General features: G+C 37.0%; 2 protein-coding genes across 3 annotated transcripts; one reads left to right on the top strand and one right to left on the bottom strand.

Moving 5' to 3' along the window:
• The first annotated feature begins 304 nt into the window (after positions 1-304).
• On the top strand, positions 305-10,861 carry LOC146160659 (inhibitor of Bruton tyrosine kinase-like). Its single transcript, XM_083384988.1, has 18 exons — positions 305-407; positions 2,076-2,296; positions 2,362-2,486; positions 2,665-2,812; positions 3,312-3,509; positions 3,875-4,064; positions 4,193-4,314; positions 4,388-4,513; positions 4,804-4,935; positions 5,019-5,156; positions 5,256-5,414; positions 5,665-6,414; positions 6,621-6,782; positions 7,703-7,887; positions 8,853-9,605; positions 9,762-9,875; positions 10,255-10,441; positions 10,647-10,861. Exons 1-18 carry the CDS (start codon positions 305-307, stop codon positions 10,785-10,787), a joined length of 3,954 nt encoding a protein of 1,317 aa, XP_083241114.1. The 3' UTR covers positions 10,788-10,861.
• LOC146160658 (RING finger protein 37-like) lies at positions 10,594-13,675 on the bottom strand. Of its 2 annotated transcripts, XM_083383931.1 has the most exons (4): positions 13,494-13,675; positions 12,633-12,781; positions 12,212-12,570; positions 10,594-12,148 (listed from the first exon to the last, which is right to left on the bottom strand). In XM_083383931.1, exons 1-4 carry the CDS (start codon positions 13,632-13,634, stop codon positions 11,427-11,429), a joined length of 1,371 nt encoding a protein of 456 aa, XP_083240057.1. In that variant the 5' UTR covers positions 13,635-13,675; the 3' UTR covers positions 10,594-11,426. The 2 variants fall into 2 exon arrangements, with proteins under 2 accessions (XP_083240057.1, XP_083240056.1); XM_083383930.1 differs by having other exon boundaries at positions 10,594-12,570.
• Positions 13,676-20,702: the final 7,027 nt, after the last annotated feature.

The raw sequence follows: 20,702 nt of genomic DNA, 5'->3' as shown, positions 1-20,702 counted from the left end.
AGTACGTTTTAATGTGTTACTTCTGTATTTTATTTTAGCACGACAAATAACGGGGCGAAGTAATACGTTTGTTAATCGTCATACATCCGTGTAGCGATTCTAATATAACGATCAAACAACATTGGTAATCTTCTATATTAATTTGATTTATACCCGCGTGATTAACTTTTTGTTTAGTCATTATTTTCAGGTGTTTTTGCAGACTAATAATCGTCTCGCTCGAGTAACGAAGCCGGTTCAGCAAAACAATACAACATTATCGTGGCGCACAAATTTTGTTTGCCCTTCTTCTATACGTTTTACAATGTATTTTGATGAAGACCGTTGTATGATCAATTGTAACTATGTGGGATGTGTCGTGGACCTCAATTCAGTAATTATTCGTGGAACTGTTCATCAAGTTAAAGGTTTTGGTTAATTAAATAGTTGTAGTGCGGTTTATATAAATGCTAAATAGATCACGTAAATACTTACTTATACAATGGAATCAACTAATTATATGATTATAGTATAAAGCAAGGTTGTGGTGTTGTGCTGGAGTCAAAGTTGGGTTATTTTTAATCGACTCCGCAGCCCTGGTATAAAATCATTCTTGAAAAATTTGGCGCTCTTTCACTATTGTACGTAAAAATTAATAAAAAAAAATTTTTCTTCAAATGCCGCATACCACAACACATATTGTTTGGGTTAGGGTGCAGGTTAGCATTTGGTTGAGGGTGGGTCAAGTTATTATTAATAATAAACATAATATTACTTGACCCACCCTCACCCAAACGCTAACCCTAACCCAAACAATATGCGTTGTGGTATGCGGTATTATTATTATTTTTTTTGCATAACTTTTCACGTACAATAGTGAAAGAGCGCCAAAAATGTATATAGCCACAAGTAAAAAATAAAAAGATTTTGCATGAGGTTTATTTAATCCCAAAATTGCCAGTTTGCATAAATATGATATTTTATGTTAAGTTCTATAGTGCGCAGTGCAGCAAGGTATTTTTATATGTGTGCAATTAAGCTTTTATGCATACCTGAGATTTAAAATCCTTTCATAACTCAACCACTAATACAAATCATGTAATTTTCCCCAAAATTTAACTGTGTTAGTAATTCAAGAGTTCACAAAAATAGTTGTAAAATATTTTTTAGAGTTAAACCTGCCACAGAATGCAAATTGGTTAAGATGTAGTACGTAATGTGTTAGAAATTTTGGTGCTGGTCTAGCATTCTATCTCAGCCTTGAAACAATTATTAAATCTCTGCAATCACTGCATTATTTAATATTAATACTTGACCTACCCCAACCCAAACACTAATCAGCACGCTAAGCCAAATAATAATGTGTGTTATGGTAGAATTCTAGACCAGAGCCCAAATTTCATATTTAAAAATATACAATATTTATCAATGAAAGCAAAAATGTAACACAGAAGATTAGTATTTGTACAATTCAAAATCGTAAGCTATCAAAACTTTACATTCCATATCATTTGAAATGCCTAAATGGTTGGCATGTTAGAATGCATTTATACAAATGTTAACTCCATATTTTTTAGTTCTTTTATTTTTTTGCAGAATATGTGAAAGCACATTGTCTGACTGCTTTACAATTCACAAGTTCACAAAAATAGCTGTAAAATATTTTTTAGAGTTAAACCTGCCACAGAATGCAGATTGGTTAAAATGTAGTACGTAATATGTTAAAAATTTTGGTGCGGTTCTAGCATTCTATCTCAGCCTTGAAACAATTATTAAATCTCTGCAATCACTGCATTATTTAATATTAATACTTGACCTACCCCAACCCAAACACTAACTAGCACGCTAACCCAAATAATAATGTGTGTTATGGTAGAATTCTAGACCAGAGCCAAAATTTCATATTTAAAAATATACAATATTTATCAATGAAAGCAAAAATGTAACACAGAAGATTAGTATTTGTACAATTCAAAATCATAAGCTATCAAAACTTTACATTCCATATCATTTGAAATGCCTGAATGGTTGGCATGTTAGAATGCATTTATACAAATGTTAACTCCATATTTTTTAGTTCTTTTATTTTTTTGCAGAATATGTGAAAGCACATTGTTTGACTGCTTTACATCGACCAGATGACATAGGAAGGTATCCAATCCATATTGCTGTCTCATGTGGAAAAACTGATGTTCTTGACTGGATTTTAGAAACTTCCAAAGGAAATATTGATGTTAAAGATGCAGAATCTGGTTGGACTCCACTGCATAGGGCTATGTACTATGGCCGGGTTGGTTGTGCTGTTATTCTTATGCAGGTATGTTAAATTGTGGTGCTGGTCTCAATGGAGAATAACCCCTTCTTATTTCATATTTTGTCCAGCACAATGCCAATATGTGGATTAAGGATAAAGATGGCTGTAATGTGCTCGATTTGATGATTAAAGATGTAACACCATGGTATCATGAGCCTTGTTTAAACAGAAATTCCAATATATCTACTGAAAGGTTAGATTTTGCTTATATCTATATATATTTAAATAGTATAGCAGTTTGTGAACTTAAAAACTTTGGGATAAAGGTAAAATTTTTATATCTTGAATATCAGCAAAACGTTAATTTAAACCTTTTGCCGAATATTGACATAGAATTGTATGTAATTGAGCATAGAATTGTATGTTACTAGTTGGAATGATCTGAGGCCTTCAGATCCAACAGAGCTTTACACTTGGGGTGTAAATGACAATATGACGCTTGCTCACGGAAATCAGCGTTCAAAACAAATGCCAGAACTTGTGGAATTTTTTGCACGAAAAAAAATTTCAGTGAAACAGGTAAATCTTTTGTTTTGTTAAGAAAGAAAAATGTTTACCTTAAGGCCATCTAAAATGTTTTGTTTTGTTTAGTTTTAGCATGCTTTCAAATCTAATGGGTAATTGCTTATAGCACCAAATTTTTTTTCTTTTTTTAATATGAAAAAAATAATTTGAACTAATGGCAAGCACATGTGTATTTAAAGATTGGATATTTAATGCTTATCTAATTCTGGAAAACAAATAGAAACATTATGTTTTAATTATGTTTTCACATATTTTCTAGGTGTTTATTTTTTTAATAACATTAAATAATTGGTCATGCAGGCATTGTATAACTTCAAGAACATGTTAGTTTCATGCCACTGGCTTGGTATTACCCAGACAAAGTGTATTAAAAAATCAAAACACAGCAGCCAAAATAAATAACCTTTTCGGTTAGCATTTTCAGATCTACATTTTTACACTCGGACTTAACAGAATTGTTTCAAAGATTAAGCTTCCGCCTACACTATTATAGATTGTGTTATGCAAGTACCACACATTAATCTTGACTCATGGTGGAAGTGTGTTTTCTTGCGGCAATGGAAGAGGAGGTAGACTTTGTACAGGCGATGAAGAGGTTCATTTCAGCCCTCAAAGAATCAACTTGCTAGAAAGTGTCATTAGTGTTTCAGCAGCAATTGATCATTCTGTATTGGTTATGAAAGATGGACAGGTAACCTCTGCATTTAAAAAGTTTTTTGCAATATATCTAATTAATTAGTATTTTTAGGTGCACTTACACAAAAATAGATTTCGTGGTTTAAACAAGGAGATAATAAAATTTCTTACTTTTTGATTAACCAAAATAAAAATATGATAAACACCTTAGTGAATCTTGATGTAGGATGAATATCAATGCCCATACAAGATTAGGTGGTAAATTTTAAATGTTTTGCTTTACCAGTGCCTTCTTCACCATTATGAAAATGAATACAAATTTACTTGAAATAATCAAAGTATGCTGTTTTGATATTCGTTTCCACGCTGAATACAACCCATACTATACGAATGTGTAGTAAACTTTCATCATTGTTGTAGGTGTTTACTTGTGGCATGAACCATTCTCGAGTATTGGGTGTTAACCCACCACCTGAAAAGCAGCTTCTGCCCTGCAGAGTAATGTATCTACGTGACAAGACTATTGTCGGATGCAGCGTAGGAATGTGTCATACTGCAGTGTGGACAAATACCTCTCTTTACACCTTTGGAACAAATGCTGGACAGCTTGGTAAATCTATATTAGTACCTTTATAGTTTACTGTAAACAAAAGGTATTCATGAAAAGGTGTGATATATTTAATCTTCTATTTTGTATTAGGCGCAAATTTAACAACTTTACTGCTTGCTTTTATTTAGGTCATGCAAAAGGAGACACGTTTATTATCCAGCCTCGCCAAGTTTCTGCCATTTATAAAGAAGATGCCAAAATAGCATTGGTGGATTCAAGTGATGCTGCAATTGTTGTTTCTACATCTCAGGTTTGTCCATCACATAAAACAAGCAGTTCCATTTGTTATTGTAAACATACGTCAAACTATTTTGGTTTTACAGGGCTCGGTTTACCTGCTTTACCAATACACAGTCAGAAAAATAATTTCCAAACACATGGACATTCGAAAGGTGCTGACTGGTGGTGGAAGTTTAGATGAAACAGTTTTAAACAAGGTATATTTATTAGTAGGGATCAACTTATTCATGATAAAACCTGTATAATACAAACACTGGTTTGGTGAGTAAGTTACAGTCAAATAGTTGTGCAAAATGTATTCTTCTTGTACTCTTAACAGAAACGAACTCGTGTTTTAATTGTCAAAATTACATCAGTTTGTAATACCGTATGAGCCTTATCACTGATTTATGCGAAACGCTGAATTATTTGCACATTTTGATTTTATTCAATTTTTTAAATTTTGCATTTTGACTTCAAGTTGTGTGTTTTTCTGCAACAGGTTTCATACTTTCAAAAGCTGAGAGCTGGTAAAAGCAAAGAGGAAAATAAGGAAAAGGATTGCAAAGTCTTGATTCTTAAAGATTCTGGGGAGCTATTGTCCTGGAGTCTCTCCCATTCAACGGTGGACAGATGTCAATTTAGTTCAAATGTAAGCAAATTAAAATAAATAATACTTAAAATAGATAAAGTAAAAATGGTTTAAATTTAAAATAACCCTACTTACGTATAAAGGTACGATGGCTGAGTAACATTGCGATAAGTAAAAACGGAAATACGGTGTTATGTGCATCAGTGGACGGAACAGCCCACCTTGGGCCTTTTGAATCATGGCGTCCTGGCAAAAGTACAAAAAAATCTTCACAAAAGCGGGTAAACTTTGTTACTTTAAAATATGCTTACCGCATTTACACAGTCAATCGTTGTATCTTTACCCATTTATCCTGCTTTAAACTCTTGACATTATAATAGGAGTTTTCAAGCGCCCTTGAGCTTTTCGAATCGGACTCGATTCAAACGTTTCAGCTGGAGCAAGTGCCTTGTGCTTTTCGCACTCATTCGGTCGCTCTTGGCCCAAAGGCGAGAAACAGTGCAATTTTGCAGTCGGACCCAAGAAACTTTTTAACACAGGTGAATTGCCTCAATGGAGTTCGCCACTGAAACCCACATTGTACGACCTAACCTCTACTGTGACAGTTAAGCTTTTCCGTGCTGCTAAACACATTGTCACGTGAATCACGTCGTTCTATGTTATATCTACCATTTCAAATCGGCTCATTGTGCAATCCTTGAAAATATATATGCGACATTGCTGAAATTTATACTAATTCATGACTCTCATCATTTTATCACACTAAAAATCCACCCTATCTGTTAATAGGTTCCTCTGGTGAACGCTGCCCGTCTCGCCGACCACCTCGCCTTGTTATACAGCAACTCCCACCAGGACTCCATGTGTGACGTCATCATACGGGTGCGGAGAAACGGAAAGTGTGACGTCACGTATCCGTGTCACGCGTATGTGCTGGCCGCGCGCTCGCAACTTTTCAAAAAGTTGCTTTTGGACGGAGACGCTGCCGCGACCGATAGTCGTACAACTGAAGTAATAATAGAAAACGCTTATCCGAAGCTGGTGGACAATGTCCTTCAGCTAATCTACGGCGGAACCTGTGAGATGTTTAAGCCAGGACAAAAGATAGACGATACTTTTTCGGATATCGGACATCCAGTCGTTTTCACCGCCAGCGTAAAGGCGAACGGCAAAGATTCATTGACGACCGAACCGCGTCGAAAACAATCGTCTTCCGGCAAATCGAGAGACACTCAAATAAAGGGAATCGAGCTTCTGGAGAAAACAGCCGCGCGATTTGTTGTCTATGGAGCGAAAGAGCTTTTTGATGGCTTACAAATCGTCGATGGAAATATAGCCTCCTCGAGGTGCCGGGAGTGCATCCTCAATCGCACTTTGGATAGACGCTTGTTCGACTGCGAAGTGCTTTGCGACGACAGCGTGTCGTTCCAAGCCCACAAATGCGTCCTGTCGTCGCGCATCCCGTATTTTCAAGGAATGCTATTTTCGCCTTGGATGGAATCGTCAACCAGCGAAGTCGGGGTGCTTGCCCAGCTTAAGGTATTAGTGCCTTGTTTTTTAAGAGTTTATACATCGATCGGTTAGCAAGCCGAAGTTTTAAACTGTTTAATTTATTGTAACCTTGTTCCGATAACGATTTTAGGCGTATCAAGCAGTTGCATTGGAATATTTTTGTTTTTCACCAAATACTTCCCAAGTAATTTTTTAAGTAATTACGCTTTACAAAAATAATACCATTTGTCCAGGTTTCTGTTCCATCTGATATTTTCCGGTACGTTCTCGACTTTGCTTACACGGACTCGGAAACTTCTCTGATGGGCGCCTCCACCATCGAGAGCTTATGCGAAATTATGGCAGCAGCCGATCTGCTGCTCATGGACAGACTCAAGCAAGTCACCGAAGTTCAGGTTACTCTTTCGCGCAAGTTTTTTGCTATCCCAGGCGAACGGATAGAACTACAGAGCGACACGAGATTGCAACATTCCAATTTTTTTTATTTAATAGTTCGAGACATACAAACATGGTAAAGCCTTTCGGGATGATAACAAAGTCGGCCTTGTAAATAAAACGTGCTGCATGGCATACATTTAAACGCTATAATCCATCTATATCAGTGTTTCTAAAAACTGAGTGCCATGGCACACCAGACCAAGGTGCCCCGAAAGACTCCTAAGTGTGCCGTGAAACTTTTTCTAAATTAGGAAAAATATGATATTCATATTACTCATACCTGAAAGCAAGCATACAAGATTTGGGTAAACGCTGTCCTTGAGAAACTTTAAATTTACCTACTGCCGTGCACGTTTTGTTTCTTATTGCACCAGAACCCCAATGTTTGACAACACTGCTGCAAATACTAGTTTTCATTATATTCCCTCTAAACCAGCGGTTCCCAAAATTTTGCCTGGCGGACCCTTTGCAATTATTTTGATATTTCGCGGCCCTATAAAAATTCAAGGGTCAGTTGACCCATGTTTCTTGTAGTACACTGGTGCAGTCGCAAACAATTCGTTGATAGCAGGTAATTCAGCCTCATAGATGCTTTATGATGTCACAAGAGACAGCAACAAACACGCTATATTATCGAATAATAAAACATAACAAAACATAGTCTAATTCTAATTTTTAAAAAATTAAAAACTAACTCTCCTTGCGGACCCTCTGAAACTGTTGCAAGGACCCCAGTTTGGGAACCGCTGCTTTAAACACTAGAAAATGATCTGTTTTGTGAAACTGGTTATGATTACCTTTGGTTTGTCCGTTGCTCTTGTTTTGACGCAAAAGTGCATTGTAAAGTGAAACAACAAAGCGCGCAATTTAACGGCAGATCGTACCGCTTCTAACGCTCAAGAACGTGGTGTCGGTGATCGAAGTGGCGCAAGCGTTCAACAGTGGCCAGCTGTTCGAGTCCTGCCTGCAGTTCACTTGCCAAAACCTGCCGGCCCTATTCCACACGCCCTCCTTCCACGCGGCCGAGACGGACGTGTTACAAGAACTCGAGGATGTTTACAGGTAAGCATGTCCGACACTTGCTATTTTATTCCGATGCCAGTTCTTTTTTGCCGCAATCCGACCCAACAGCAAATGACGTAATTAGCAAAAGTTGTAAGCAAAATTGGCCAAATTGATTAATTTCCATGATATTAGGCCGATTTTTTTCGGTTAGGAAATTCATGTTCGATTTCCATGTAATGCTTTCTTAGAATATTATCTTCTAAAGTGAAAACTCTACATTGAATCGCAAAAACATGGCGATAATACAAAAAATAATCAAACCTATACCACCTTGGTTCTTGGTCTTCGAATTACCCATACTATCGTTTGGCATCGGGTATAGTTTAAAGAGGTAGACATTAAATATGTGCACACAAAAAACTTAAATAAAGGTCTTCTTGCTTAATAATAAAAAAAGTTGTAAACCAAAATCCTTTAATTTATATTACCACTACCCAGCAAACATGCTTCATCGCACTACGTTTGCGTACAAGTTTAGGAAAGGTCATAACGTTTTTTGTAAACTTTAGTAATAATGCTTGGCTTCCAAGTTCCAAGACCTTGTTGGGGTTCGCGCGACAAGTTTTAGGGGTCGTATTGCGGCTACCTAAATTTCACACAAAGTGTTTATATAGACTCACTCTTCGTTTGTTAATTTAAAAAGTCGTCCAAAAATAAAAAGTTTGGGAAGTCTTGAGTTAGTGGATCATCGAACTTTATACCACATATCTCAAAATACAAAAAACTAAAAGCTAATTTATTTAGTAATTTAATTTGAGAAGCATCCTGCCGAAAGAAGTTCCATCAGTCTTGTTCAACCGCAATTAACAAAGTTAAAGCGTTCCATGGTTTGTTATTATTAATACAACAAGTTTCACAGTTAACTTCAGCAAATTTCAAATTGTGAGTTGTTAAGCTTATGTGGCATACCATGGCATGTAAAACTCTTTTAATACCAGCTTATATAATTGTGTACTACCCAGGTCCAACATTCGACACGTGTACACTCGAGTCATGAACCCGCCACTGGGTGGTCCCTGTATTGACAACATCCCGCTCTACCCGGACGTCGTCCTGGAGATGAGCGGATCCCCTCTGGATCTTAAGGAGCAGCAAAACCAAACAACCCCAAGTCGCTTAAACACGTCGCCGCGCCGCAAAAAGTCCGCCTCGTTTTCGAATTCCGATAGGCGGCGCAAGAGCGGTGCGAGAAGATCACTTGGGGTCATGATATCCGACCTTCTCAATAAGTTTTCTTCGAGCGGGGAGAACGAGGTGTTTGAAAAGATGCTCTGCAACTCGTCTGGTGGCGATTCAATCGTCGTCTCTAGCGATGTACCGGAGCCAAAGAAACAGGCAGCGGTGCCTGTCGTTCCCGAAACAAGAAAGGCGCCAAGTCGACAAAAGTCAAACGAGGAAGGTTGGATCAAACCCACTCGAATTTCGCCTGTAGCAAAGCAGGCGACAAGCTCCATCGCTCGTAAAACTGCTGTATACTCGAACGATTTTCCCACCCTAGCGAGCAATGCGCGGGGACCTGACAAACCAGCGGTAGTCGCAGTTACGCCAAAGGGAAATTCTGGAACCCCATTAACAGCAGCTGCAAAACCGAAAAAGCTTTCGCAAAAGGATCGAAGGCGTTTGCGTGAAATGGAAGAAAAGGCGAGCAAGGCAAGGCAGGAGGCACCGATGTCGCCACCAGTAGAGACACCAAACGCATGGGGCGTTGTTAAAAGGTCGCTGCTTTGTAGGAACCAGCTTTAACCTGGGTGGTTTAATCCTAATCTATATAAACATAAAAGTGCCGCTTTACACCACCCAGAGTGTACAGATATAAATAGTGTTAAATGCGTGCTGCTGCAACTTACTAAATATTTTATGTTTGTTTAAAGGTCTCCGCCGTCTCAAGCCATTCCCATTTGGGAGGCACCGAGAGAAGAACGCCAAGTTTTACCCCCATCTCCGATCAAATCTCCTGAAACGAATAATTCCCCATCTTTTTCAAGGTGTGTTTTGGAAATATTGCGCTTAATGTTGGTTAAACCCTGATAACTAATAAGTTAATACTAAACATCGTATGATGGTTACTCAACAAAAAATGACGTATGCGATTTTATATCCGGCTTTGAAGTGATAGTAACTGTGTTATACTAATCGAGAATACTATGGTATTACCTATTTGACGTTGCCTAACAGAGATAATACACAAAGAAAGGTGGACATTAACTTTACAGAAATAAATATTTTATGTCGTTGGGTAATTTGTTTATCAAAATGGGGTTTGTAAGTATTTACGTCCAGATCGAATTAGATAAGTTCTGGACTTTCCCGTCGCCAGCTGCCCTAAAATCGTTTTTTTTTTTTTTTATTTATTTCCAAACTTAGCAGTCCTTGGCAACGTATGCCGATTGCCTCATCTGTGCCTCACGCCGGAAAGTCGAACCGTGCTTCTCACACAGTTGCTCCAAGCAACGATTCCGCCGCACCTTCGTTCATTGACATCGTGCAAAGCGAGCAATTGGATCGAGAGCAAGCAGACAGATTGCGCAAGAAGCCACTCGCTTTGATACAGGTTAGTAGTAAGCGTATCGGATTTTACGCGTTGCACAATTTAAAGTATAGCGGACCACTCTTTAAACAAGACAAGCAACATGAAGAAGAAAATACCTTTCCTAGCAATACTCGCTGCAGTTTAATTTACCCTAGAAAAAAAACACGCTCTACCGGCGAACCGCTTTTTGTTTACTGATGATGTAACATTTTGCGCATTATTTTAGTTGGAAGACGAAGCCATGAACGAGTTGAAGAAGCATTACGAGTCGTCACGCAAGAGTAACCGACACCTCATTACGGTGTCACGTGTACCCGAAATAACTGCACGACAAATATTAAAGGACATTGCAAGTTTAACAAGCTAATGGAATTTCACTTTTCGTTATGCTATATTGGTGGTCCCGTTCTTTACGCCTTAGTGCAATATATTTGTCGCACATCAACCAAAGTTAAAAAAAAAGCTATATTGTTTATCGCGTTTCATTATGTTTATTATTGGGACGACTTTAGGCCCTCCTATCAGATGTGGCAAGGACCTCATTTATGAGCTTACGCTAGCTGGCAAAGTGTTTGAAAAGCTACCGGTGTCTTCAAACTTAAACTTCTTTAGAAAATGATCTACCTTACAAAGTCTTCATCTAGACCAGCAACATTTTGGGAGGATTCGAACACTAGGTGGTTTGAAGGTTATGCTGAATGGTTCGAAATACCTCCAAGCCCATCCAAAGTGTTTAAATTAATCAGTCGGGGATTGGGATTGGCAAAACGAAATTATTTAAATCACGCTCATCGCTCACTAAAAAATGCTATAAACAAAGAAAACACGCAGAACAAGTTTACCCTTTATCTCAATGCATAAACAAAAAAACGCTGCGTTTTTTTTCGTATAATGAAAGTTTGTAAAAAATACCTGCAATACTATTCCGAAGAATTACGTTGAAAACATTTAAGAAATTCTGTTAATCAACTATGAAAGTTAGGCGATTTAGGGATATTTATACTAGCTAGATGTGAGTTCGAGTGACTTGGCTATTGACATAGTCAGTGCTGCATACGGGACAGGTTTTTCTCTTTGCAGTGTCTCGATTTTGAGCTTGCACACAGCACGACCTGCACAACTTGTGTTTGCAGGGCAAAGAATAATGGACGACTAAGGAAGTGAGAAACACATTACAAGCGCCACAGACGAGACTTTTATCGTCAACGTTGTTGTTTGCCTCCAAATGAATAGGTCGGAAATTGCGGGTTCGACCCCTTGCTGCCCGTAAAGAACATTCAAGGCTATCCTGCATGTCAGTTAAGCCGCTTGACTTGTTCACGGCAGTTTCATCAACTTTGATCTTTTTGCTTTCTTGTTTTACTCCGAAGAGAGCTGATCGCTTTATTGCCTGCGCCGCAGGATTTGATTGTTGAACAATCACGTCAGGTTCTTTGACGATTGAAGGTTTTTGCGAGGTTGACATTGTATATTGATCAAGTTTTAATTTCAGCTGAACGTTTGTGACAGGTTTTTGACTTTCTGTGAAAGCCACACCTGTGAAGGGGTCGGATGGTGGCCGTGCCCATTCAGCTTGTGTTAAGATGTGCTTGTCTAAAGTTCGTTGGTCAATTGTGTAGCCACTTGGCAATAAAACAGGATTTTTCATTAATGAAAACATAAGTGGATCAGTAAATTCTTCTGGAATAGCATTTGGTTGCGTTACATATTTTTTTGTATCCTTCTCTTCTTTGCATAAATAAACAGTGGTTTTAGAGCAATCCCTACTTGTTGAACAAGCAGTTGTACTACCTGGATTCACAGATTCGGTGGTACTGCATATTGAAAACCATTTGTCAATCATTGTTGTTCTTAATATTCTGCTAGAAGAAAAAGATGGACTGCCCCAAATAGCCAGTGATCGTATTGATGGTACAGAGCCTTTTAACATTTGGTATATGCCAATCTTGATACCAGTAACTTTCTTGAACTTGCCATTCATATTAACTGTTAGAACTTGTGTATTATCCACATTCTGAGAATCCTTTAGCAAATTGTGTTTGATATAGTCATGATTAATAAACTTTACGGTTGTCATGCTGGATAATATAGCTCGGCCAGCATTAATGTGAAATTGACCCATATATTCTTTAATGTCATTTTTGCTTTGTCTGAAACAAAAATATATATATATAACTGTTTAAACTAATTTATTACAAATGATATACTGTACATTTGGTTGTGTGATGAAAAAATTCTAATGTCTTTGGCACATTGCTGTCTAATCCAGGGTTGTAATATAATCTTTTCCAGTTGAATGGGTGCAGGAAATTCAACAGAAAGGAAAATAGGAACTCTTGTAAACCTCTCGGCTTGAAATCCCTAAAAACATAATATTTTTCACAATAAACGATTGTGGAATTAATAATCCCTTTTTTAAAATATTTAATTTCAACATTCTTTGAAAAGAACAGATTTATTTTACTTAAAAAAAGGCTGCCTTCTTCCTCGATATTAGCTTTTATTCTAATCGTGTAGCTAAAACTAGTTATATTTACATATATATAATTCAAATGCATAGTCTTTTTGTTTTCAGTTATGATAAAGAAAATTAAAATAAAAAAATACATGCCATTATAATAAAGGCATGGTATAACCACAAACTATATGGCAACGTGTAAAACAAACTTTACAATCTGGGGATTTTTTAGCACACCCTAACTCTAATTTAGTCTGTTAAACTACTGGCAGATTCTACTTATGTGGCGGGTGCACACTCAACATTTTTGCACATCAAATTTGTACGTTAAAATCGAATTATTCAACACTGTGGAAAGTATGGCATAAAACACCTTGGGAGTACATCCCTAAATTTCTATTTCTCTATTGAATTTAATAGTATTTACATCCGAATTAATAAGTTTGATTACACACTCCATGTAAGATCCCGCCTAAAACTAAGTTATGCACAAAGTCAGTGGTTGACACACCACTGGGTAAAACTGTGAACATAACTTGTAGGTATGGCATTACTTTACAGTTGGTTAAAAGTACTCTACCATATAAAACTTAATCCAAATGAATAACAACTTACCTTTCCTCTAATATGATTTTCGCATGAAATTAGGTTGTCAATTTCATATCCATCTGCGCTAACACTGGTACAACACAGTTTTGTCAGCAAACTTGGAAAACAAAAATTCATGGACATACCACCCTTTAAACCCGATGGCATTCCAGTCCATTACCGCCCAAAATCCTCAAAATGTTGCCCTAAACCCTGGCAGTGACGTCATTTGGCGTTAAATATAGCGGCCTAGTGAATTTACAATAACAAAGCAGTAATTTCTGGCAAGTTCATCACACAAATTCGGAGAGTTCGACAAAAAAGCCTAAATTTGGCGGCTACTAATGGTGGAATGCAATCTGTTTTGTTTTTTGCATACATTTAAAAAAATTATAAAGGGAAATTACCGAAATTAATACAATAAATATTCTAAATAAAATAAACAATTAATAAATAAATATACCTTTTTTCGCGGCCCATAATACTCTTTCTAGAGCTATTAAAGGTCCATTAAGTAAAACCACTACCAAAACAGGAGAAAATCCAGGATTTTTTGTAGGCTCGGGGGCATGGATATTTTATAATGACGTCACAAAGCTATGCCACACCAAAGAGATTTAAACCCCTTTGGCCACACACACTAACTTTTAAAATTTAGTACAATAAATGTACACTATATATCAGTCACGTGGCACACAATGATCAAACAAAACCATAAAAAATAGCTCGGGCCAATAGAAATGGCTCTGCGGCCCACAGTTTGCCGACCACTGACCTATACAAACATCCCTGGAAGGCAGGAACCGACTGCGATTCGTCAAAAATGCTTCTGCCGTGTTACGCTATACTGAATTTACCACGCCTCGTTGATTTCTTAGCGCTCTTGCTATGTTTTTTACCAGAGCTATTAGTTTGTTGTCTAAAATCGACATATCCGAGAATTTTGATGACGCCGAATCATGTAGCTTTATTGAATACCAGGTACCAGACTCGGGCAAACTGAATTTGTAAACAATCAATCAGTGTAAAAAGTTCATTAGAACCCTTTTTTGATTCAGTAAACGAGACGGATCCACTTTGAACATACTATATGGCAGGGGTGTTGGAATGATTTCTGCCATGATCCACCACAGTCAAACCTGACAACATGATGATCCACCAAATACGAATAGTAAACATATGGGACACGCTTTAATTTTTATGGTGCTATATTTATGTAAACGCCATAACTTCAGTAGTTAATCTTGTTTATTTGTTAACCTTTCGAAGTCAGGGCGCACGTGGCGAGCGAAGCGAGCGCGATTTTTTTAGGTATACCGACATTTCTTTTAAATTTCTTGCAAGTTTTTATTACATTGCCGAAAACACAAAATATTAAAAAACATATGTCCAATATTTTTGAATGCGTTTTCCATTAACGGTAACGAAGCGCTGATCTAGTTCAAAAGACCACATCAAAACAAAAACAAGCCGGACGTAGAAAGATGATTCGCGCGAAGCGGGAAAAGTTTTCGCACTTACGTAGTTAAAATAGTCAAAAAGTATTTGAAATGGACTCGTATCTAGTTTGTCAAAGAGGTGCCGTCCGAATGAATTACATTGGCGGGGCGCATCCGGCCCGCGGGCCGTAGGTTGCCGACCCCTGTTTTAGACTTTAGGTCTTACAATAGCATCGAATTGGGGCTTTTTATCGCTTACTGATATCCTCAAACGCTCACAAAGATTAGCATTTGGAAGTCTCGTTCTATGCTTGATTTTTTACAAATTCATTAACACTCACAATTGGTATTCACATGAAAATACTGAAGAAAGTTTATTTTTTTAAGACTTCATTAGAAGATCCGCACAAAACGCTGAAAAGATCCAGATCGCGATCCGCCATTTGCTCATGACCGCTATATGGGATAAAGTAGGCCACACCTGGGTATTCTTCACAGTATACTTTGCTGTCAGTCGACGTAAATAGCCACCACTCTAGCAGCAATTTAAGTGGGACTTGACTTACTATTTGTTGAAAATGACTTTACTGAAACGTAAATACCTTTAAAATTACTCGTTTATATCATTGTTATAAAAACCGTTTTGGTAACTTCCTAGCCTACTCAATTTTATGCAAGGGAATTTTTAGACAAGAAAAAATATATATATTTAGATACCAAACAACTAATCCAGGGTTAATTTTGTAAAACTATTTTGCCGTTGAGCTATCTAAGCATTTTGGCTCATTTGGCAAGTTATTTTTAAGTTAAAGAATAAAATACGAGAGCTATATCTGCGTTGACGTTGCACAACCCCGCATGCAGTTGCAATCTATCATAAATTGAATGTGTTTTTTTTAAATCATGTATAGGCCTCACAAAATTAACGCAACTTTATTTTCGTTTATTTGAACTGCATTGCATTGTTGTCAAGAGCGATTAAACTCCTGTAACTCGATCGATCATCCTTCGCACTGCAGATACTTGCTCACCACGGTTGGATGCTAAACATAGAAGTAAACATTTCGGTTAACTTAAACTGTCCTGCCATTTAAACAGCTAAAGATAAGCAAAACGTACCGTAATTACTTCCCGTGTAGCCCCACCTGCAAAAAGTTGTTTTGTGTTTAAACATGACTTTCGCTTAATGTTCCAAACCACTAAAATACGGTAACAAAACGAACCAATCAAAGCATCCGTTCGGGTTCTTCAAGTCGTTGCTTTCAACCTGCGGGTACATTACTATAATGTCGTTCAAAGCGGCAACCTCGTTGTAACCAGTTTCTTTTACGTAAGTTTCCTGCAGAAATTCTGCACCTTGATGACAGCCATGGAATGCAACATGAAGAGCACAAGCTGTAAGAGAAGAACGTAAAAAAATCATTAAAACTTGATAAATCGACATAGATATGGATACGATACAAAATACGTGTTCGTTTATATTTATTTCGGTTCACGGGTTCCTGACAAACATATTGCGCTTGGCCTTTTCTTTTTTATTTACACACAAATATTAAATGTATCACCGACCTATGGTTTTATCTGCACAACTGTTGGGAACAAATAGATATCCGCTATCTGCTAAACCCACGTCGACCAATAAGGAATTTCCGAAAAATTCGCGCTGATCAAAGGTCACAATACTTCCTTCCGGTGCGTTTTGCATTGGGTAGACTGGTTTCTGGAAAACAACTTACGCGAATGTATCGAAATTACAACAAGTTTATCATGTTTTACAAAATATTTATGGCATTGATCGTCAAAACCTGTAGTGGGCCGTGAATGTGCTCCAGAAGGTCATAGGCAGCGTCGTAATTACATTTGTTGATGTACGTACCTTCATTTACCAAGTGACACGGTTCGCCATATTGGAAAGTAGGCTAAAATGATAAAATATATTTTTTTACAAACACACACATAAAGTCTATATAAAATAAGCTATTGAACGTTCTAATGCCGATAAGCTATCGCGCGCTCTTACACCAACGAGCGTTGTTGCGAGTTTGTAATCGCACGAATAGTTATTTGTCGATTTATAAGGAATCTGTTTTACATGATATGTCAGTATCCTGATGAAGGCGTTCTGTATAGCACGTCGAAACGTCGATATATTATATAACACTGCTGGAAGAGCAACACTCTGTTATGTAAAGTCTATACTCTATATATATCCATGTTCGTGTACATCAAAGTGTTTGTTTCGTGATGATCTTGTATTTTACTATACAATAGCTACATAGTTCAAGTAATGATTTCATTTTGATTTTTTAATTTAACTATAAAACTTGGTAACACGATATACACTTTTTCGTAAGAATTTTATTCCATATGAAAGCCAAAACATTCGAAAAAATCGACATTTTTTTCCTCTGTTTAAACCTTTTGAAAATAACTCATGTTATCACTTAATTTTAGACTTATGATTGGATGAGTTACTGATTGCAGAAACGATTAAAAACAGAAAGCGGACTTTGTTGATTGTTCCGGATTTTATACTTTAAAGAAGAAAATGTGTTGAAGTTCTTTATATAGGTGAACTATAAGTACATTTTGCGGAGCCCGCAAAATAAATATGATCGGGTCTGTTGTCATATTTACTTAGATTGTTTAGCCGGTTAAAAATGCATCCATTGGTCGCCTAAACCACAAATGTACAGCTTAAACTCTTCCACAAGCGATATATTTGGGCCTTTATACTAATGCAGTTTTATTGCCTTCTGGAACACATTGATTTAGAAACTTACAAAGCCATGTACACTCTTCACGTTATAAACCGTCTTAATGTTGGCGGTTGGAACAAATCCAGCGTAGTATTGTTCGGCCTTTACCGTGACACCTGTAACAAATAGAACGGCTCGCGTTTACTGGGTAAAATATAAATGTCATAAATATCGCCTTACTGGCCGTGTACTTGTTATCAGTGTCTAACCTGGCACAACAGTGCTATCCAGGGTTCCGCTGAACAGATACACATAATCATCCTGCATGTACCTCACTGGGTCTGCGAAACCAGTCGCCGCTGTGTTGCGAGTAATTTGCTGCAGGTAGTCTACAATTATCAACGATGGCGATTCCATGCAAGCGTTTGTCGCCGTAACGAAGTTGTTCTGGGCGCACCAATAGGGACCTGTGAATTTTGTGCATATGTGTGTCTTGATTATACACACTTCAAAAATAAAAGTTTTCTAGTTTAGGAATTCCTTAAACTTTGTAAAATGTTTAATAAATTTATAGTTATGTAAAATGCTAGTTTTCTTACACGACCCTTTTTTCAGATGAACGAAGTAGGCTACATGCAGACGAGTCCATTGAAGTTACCTCCAGCTATAACTCCGACTCCGGAGAAAATCTTTGAGTGTGCGACGTGCATTTGTACTGCCATATAAGCCCCTCCCGATAAACCGCTCGTGGAAATCTTGTTAGGGTCCACATTGTAGGCCTCTGGGTAAATCTTATTACATTTTTTGTATTATATTTAACAGAATATGTCACGATACCTACCCAAGGAACCTCCATTTGAAATTCCGATAGCGCCTATAATAATGATTGATAAGCAGTGAACAAATCCTTTCATTGTGAGTCAATTAAAAGTCGTTTTGAAATGTCATATAATGAACTTTTGCGAATCTCGCGATCTGAAAATGCAATAAAATTTAACTCCTTTAAACTCTCTCTGTAGACATATTATCTCAAAATGTTCTAGGTGTACCACATAAAATTAGCAGAAAACACTATTGTCAAGCGATTTGTCATCAAACAGCTTCTATAAAAGTTGCACCATGTTTTGTTGGTTTAATGTCTCGTGACAAACCGTGAGAATATAGCAGGTGATCAAATTTCTAGGATTTCTTAAGAGACTGTTGAACATGTTTTCTCCTATTCTACTTTTTGAAATTTGTTTCAAATGTGTTTTACGTTTCTATCAATAATTTATGGGAAAAATTTGTGTTCTTTAAGATTATATATTCAAACAACAAACGTGTCACCAACGTACTTTTACATTGATGCTGTATATTTCAACAGGTGAGACATGACCACCGTGCTATCCGAACTCCACTAAATCGAAACTAAACAAACTGTCATAGCTTTAAAGAGTTACAACGCAGTAAAAGAGCTTACAACGCAGTAAAAACACGTGTTGCCAGTAAGGCGTGCATTGTTGACTGTTTTGCAGTAGAAAGGACACGACTAACGTTGCAGTAAAAGCGAATGCGTTGAGGATTAAAACTGGCCAGTCAACGAGCAGGATGCAGGGAAAGGAAATATGCCAGAACGACTTAACCAGGCATTTAGCACACGCACAACGAACACAGTAAATAACAAATACAGACGGTGGGACCTCTACAATGCTATTTAAATTGATAGTGTTTACTTGTATATGTAATGTTTAAAAACTTGTTACAACACCTTATCCATTTAGAATTGAAACTTTCTAATTTAATTAAATTTTAGATAATATTTTATCCACACGGTGTCGCTTTTTCCATAGCAACGCTTCACTTGCTTCTGCAGAGCTTCTGCTTCAGAAGATATGCACAATACAATAACGCATGGTACTCAAGGTTTAGTAGACTCACGTACTTAGTCAGTATATTACAGAAAGAGCGTGCTATTTTAGGTTTTGAATACAGTGATGTCTATATACTTATATATAGCCATTTACCTCATTTAAATTACCCCCTGATTTTCTTAAAGTACACCACACAAAACATAACCGCTTACTGAAGAGAAAAAAATGAAGTATTACCATATTTTGTATCAGAAAACTTTGTTATGATTCGATTGAAATATATATATAATTTAAAAGCAAGACTATAGAAACAAATTTGTAACTTTATATACATGTGTTCTAATTCCAACTTTTAACATTATATTTATGTGATACCATTTTCTATGATAAGGATAAGAGAGCCATAGGCCCCGAACGTGGGTGTGCAAAACGTTTTAGACGCCCTGGATTTCTGGCTGGGCGTTTTGACGGAATTTGACGAAGTCGAACTTGTAAATATAGTTGAACGGCTTTTTCTTATTTTAATTAGACCCATTTTAAATTGTTAGTTAAAATTAATACGGGCCCGCCGAGACATTTTAGGTTTAGCATTGTAACGAGTCTAGAAAAAGGTTGCCGAATTCCATTTTACACATTGCGTTGTGTGACGTAACAATTCCTAAATCTTAAAACAGGCTGTGACGCTCGGTCGCTCAATACCAAAGCATAAGCTTCCAATCGCAACCAACATAAAACAAATCTGTCGATCAGTACTTTAAAGATATCGCAACGACGAAGCCTATGTAAAAAAATTTGCAGGCAATTAAAAATAATACGGGTAGACCACAAACATTTCGCGCTCGCTTCGATTGCCAGATTTTTATGTATGTTACCACTTTATCGGCAAGTATAACTTAAACGTTTACATTCAGTAGTGCAAATAAATAATCGAGGACAAATTATATTGTTCACTGACAGAGATCAGCATGTAAGTCATTTCTATGTTGTGACATGAGGAGTTCGCCACTATATGTTACACTGATTTTGAAAAAACGCCCTTGATTTTTTTAAGTTCGGCCTATGAAGAGAACATTAGGTGATTTTGTTGCTTTGTTTTATCTAAAATTGTGTGTAGTTGTATATATTATTTAATTTTTGCCTGATGTTTAGGTTTTCTAATTTGTTTCTAAAATAGATGAATTCATATACAATTTGTTCTACTTCACAATTTATTGTTTTAGCAGTCTACCTAATAGTGGTTCAAAAGTA

This window comes from Ascidiella aspersa, chromosome 3 (genome assembly GCF_963924565.1).
Source record: "Ascidiella aspersa chromosome 3, kaAscAspe10.2, whole genome shotgun sequence".
NCBI lineage: Eukaryota > Metazoa > Chordata > Ascidiacea > Phlebobranchia > Ascidiidae > Ascidiella > Ascidiella aspersa.
Note: the sequence above shows the minus strand (reverse complement) of the source record. Positions and strands in the feature narration are given on the sequence as shown.

Excerpts from the sequence above, each read along its gene's own strand:
- LOC146160659 (XM_083384988.1), top strand. The coding sequence starts at position 305 with ATGTATTTTGATGAAGACCGTTGTATGATCAATTGTAACTATGTGGGA. Across the intron at positions 2,297-2,361 it reads GTGCTGTTATTCTTATGCAG|CACAATGCCAATATGTGGAT; the intron begins GTATGTTAAATT and ends TATTTTGTCCAG. Across the intron at positions 6,415-6,620 it reads GGGTGCTTGCCCAGCTTAAG|GTTTCTGTTCCATCTGATAT; the intron begins GTATTAGTGCCT and ends CCATTTGTCCAG.
- LOC146160658 (XM_083383930.1), bottom strand. The coding sequence starts at position 13,634 with ATGCCATCGGGTTTAAAGGGTGGTATGTCCATGAATTTTTGTTTTCCA. Across the intron at positions 12,782-13,493 it reads AAAATCATATTAGAGGAAAG|GGATTTCAAGCCGAGAGGTT; the intron begins GTAAGTTGTTAT and ends TTATGTTTTTAG. Across the intron at positions 12,571-12,632 it reads TTTTCATCACACAACCAAAT|ACAAAGCAAAAATGACATTA; the intron begins GTACAGTATATC and ends TTTTTGTTTCAG.